This window comes from Centruroides sculpturatus, unplaced genomic scaffold, assembly GCF_000671375.1.
Source record: "Centruroides sculpturatus isolate CEXI.00-Female unplaced genomic scaffold, Cexi_2.0 scaffold1485, whole genome shotgun sequence".
Classification (NCBI taxonomy): Eukaryota; Metazoa; Arthropoda; class Arachnida; order Scorpiones; family Buthidae; genus Centruroides; species Centruroides sculpturatus.
Window position 1 is genome coordinate 64,306 of NW_019385640.1, and position 3,510 is coordinate 67,815.

General features: G+C 36.5%; 1 protein-coding gene across 1 annotated transcript in view; it reads right to left on the reverse strand.

Annotated features, from left to right (window-relative positions):
* LOC111640813 (integrator complex subunit 14-like) overlaps positions 1-2,091 on the reverse strand; it is a 28,558-nt gene extending 26,467 nt beyond the window's left edge. The window contains exons 1-2 of the mRNA XM_023386876.1: positions 1,958-2,091; positions 900-1,071 (exon numbers count right to left, since the gene is read on the reverse strand). Coding sequence (XP_023242644.1) covers positions 900-1,061 — 162 coding nt within the window. The 5' untranslated portion in view covers positions 1,062-1,071; positions 1,958-2,091. The remainder of the gene's footprint in view (positions 1-899; positions 1,072-1,957) is intronic.
* Between the last annotated feature and the right edge of the window lie 1,419 nt (positions 2,092-3,510).

Below are 3,510 nucleotides of genomic sequence, written 5' to 3' on the forward strand. Positions count from 1 at the left end.
CTGTGACAAATGAGCTAACAAGCATCATACTTGAAGCTTTCTCTGCTTGTTTCCAAGATCTCCAGAAAGGTTGGCAATTGTGTATAGATAGCCAAGAGGACTACTTTGACAGGACCTAGGTTCATTACTTGGTACTTGCAATTTTCTATTTTTTACGAGCTTCGTCCTGGAACTTTTCTGACAAAGAGTGTATACAAAGTCCATTATTTATAAAAGAAACTCAATTTGGTGAATACAATATTTTGTATTCACCAAACGAGCCACTACACTAACTAACATGTTACTACCTAACATAACTACTCAAAAATTGAAAAGGGGCAAACCAATTTTTGTTATTTAAAAAGTAATATTGAAAATGTAATGACTGGACAAAATCTTCATAATGTAAAACCCAAACAATTTAATTATTCAAATTTTAACTCTAACAAAATTTTTGTAGTCATTTATAAATGCTTTAATAAATGTTTATTAAATTATTTAACAAAAATTTCTTTAAGTAAAAATTTTAGTTTATACCAGTGGTAGTCAATCTGGTCCCTACTGCCCACTAATGGGCGATTTGAGCTTTCGTGGTGGTCGGTAGGAGTTTTGTCCGATACCAAAGCTACTTTCCCTTATCACTGCACATCTACGACTCACTGATGGCGCAGATTGTACCATAACAGTAGCCATCACTCGAGTCGAGCTCATTTAGTGACAGGGTCGTGTTGCCAGGTTTAGCCACTTTTTCAAGTTTGACGTAAAAAAAATACTTGACGCACTGGCAAAAAGTTTCTGTGTATTATAAACATATGCAAAATATAAATAATGACTAAATATTACAGCTAATGTTAACTTTACATCATATTTAAAATATAATAATAATAAATTATACAACATTTTTTTAAAAATGTAAATACCAAAGCCGAAAATTCCAATTTCGTGTTCGTACTCATGTAATCTATCATGAAGTTCAATCCGTGGATGGCCAAGTGACGCAGCTGATAGGGCTCGGTGCTGTCCGGCACGGTAATCGGCCTGGTCATGGAGAGAGAGACGTCCAAAAGAAACACGGTCGGCATTTTCTTTTACCTGAAACATTTAAAAAGTTTTACCGACCAAACTACGAGCTTAATGCGTCGTCTACATTATTTAAATACGAACCGCCCGGAAAGTCCCCGGCAACATTTTAGAGAAGGCGTCGCCGAGGTTCCGGAGAGGACGAGCGCCAAAGTGTACGACGAGACGGAGCACGGAGAACGAACGGCACACCGACACGCGTCAAAAACAAACCTTCGGAAACTAATAGTCAGCAGTGAGTCGCACATACACGTAAGGTTCCTCTAAGTTTTTTGCCAGTATACGGGAGGTCGACAATTCCGGGGATGCCGACCGGAGCTCGAATCTCACCCGTCGACATACGTACCTACCGGAGTCTCGTTAACGGAAAAATGCCGAAAAGGGTGTCAGAAAGTCGTTCGGAGAGACCGACGGTAACCCCGGCTTCTCCATCCACGTAAGGAAGGTGCAAAACCCCCGACGGTGTCCCCAGACATGGAATTTTTTTCTAGAAACATTTAAAGAACGGAAAAGGTTTATTAAAAACAGATATTGTCCGAACGTTTTCGTCCACTTAATAAGAAATTGTATAGGACGGTCGGTTCTTAGGGGGTTTCGGTGCAGCGTTCGACATCTTCGAGCTCCGTCCCGGAACTCGATAAATATTTGATAATATTGCCATTTAGCATTACAAATTCTCGGTAGCAACCGAACGATTCGCTTAATAAACGACAGTCGTCCGAAAGGTACGAAAAACGTGTCGATGGTAAACATTGAATTACACGAAACAAATCGAATTGCACATAAATTACACACACGTAATGTACCTGGCGGTTTATAATCGCTAAATACCACCGAATAAGTCGCGGTAGAACCGAACTTTACCAGAAAACTTGAAATATTTAAAAAGAAAACAAACTTTTACAGTCTGCGAATGGACGAGACAACAAACTTCTCCGTCGAACGACCACGTTCGTCGCCCCCTGGCCAGCCCGTTTGAAAACTAACGTAATAGAACCTAACACGAACGTCTAGCGACTGAGAGAGGCTCCCTCTGCCGGACAGCTTAGGAACTATGATATATTCAGAAAGTAGTTTAAATAAAGTAAAAAATAAGAACTGTCAGTTTTCGGTTTTACTGGAAGGAAAATTAAACTTTCTTTTTCAGAAGTTCTGTTACGAGTGTCAATAAAGAGACTTATTTTAAAAAATTCAACATTTATTTCACTTCGCTGCCATTTAGGTTTGAGTAATGTATTATAAAAAATTTTCGATCTTTAAATTGAAAATTTTTCACTTTCTCCGAATATGGCTGACACCAGAGTTTTGATGTTAGAAGGCGGGAAGCTGAAGACTGAGTCTGTAAAGAAATGACTGTCTATAGATTAAAACAAATGGCATTGAATCTTCTAAAATAAACGAATTTTATATCCATAAGTATCCTACGCCAGTCGCTAGAAATGGTTGCCTTACCCGAGTCGCACGGGTCTTTCGACCCAGTGTTTTTAATATAAAATTATTAAGTTTTATCTATCGCATAAAAAAAAACTACAATTTCTCCGTTAAATTCTGCACTTTGTTTTCTATCTAGAAGAATAAATTACTTGCGTATTGACAAAATTACCTTTTTAATATTTATTTTTACGTAATTTCATTTAAAAAAACGCAAAAAATAAACGTATCAAATTTCAATTCGCTGTAAGTTTTTTCACGTTTCACCGATTGTCATCGGGTTTGTTTGTAAATGGGGAAGAAAGATGACTCATTCGTGTGAAGTTAGTAGAAATTTAGTACTAATGCCGAAAGGTTTTTAATAGACCTCGCGTTACCCCCTACAGCGAGTCAATAAACGTTAAATAAGAAATGTAACTGATAACGTAAGAAATGCTTTTTTCAGATAAAACTTTATTTCTTGATTACAAACCCCGTTTTCGGTAATCTATATTTTAAAAATAAAAAACAACTTTTTTTAAAATGTCCACAAATTTTTTAAATACAAAAGATTTAAAAACGTGTTAAGAAAAATGCATTATAGAAATACCAAATATATAGAATTTTAATTTACAAAATGAAAAAAAGTTTTTTACGTTGATGTTTTAACATTCACAATTATTTTAGTAGTAGTTCTTTCTATTTCCTGTAAGCTGGAGTTTAATCTCTGATATTTTCTTTGTCTCGAAGAGAGTTCTTTTCTGGGGGTCAATTTTTTTTTTTTGTTATCTGGCACTGAAAGGGCTGAAACCAAAGAAGACTTGTCTGTTGCATCAACGGCTAAAAGCTGTGGACCCAAAGATTTTAGGGCTTTATCTACTACTTCTAGTTGGCTCTCAGACATTGATTCCAGACCCGCCCCGAGATTCCTAAAAGCTTTTCTAACATTTTCTCGCAATCTTGAAGGTGTTGAACTTGGTGTGTTTAGTTTGTCTACGAGCAATGATGACTCTTCCATTCTTTTATCTTCAAAAATAATCA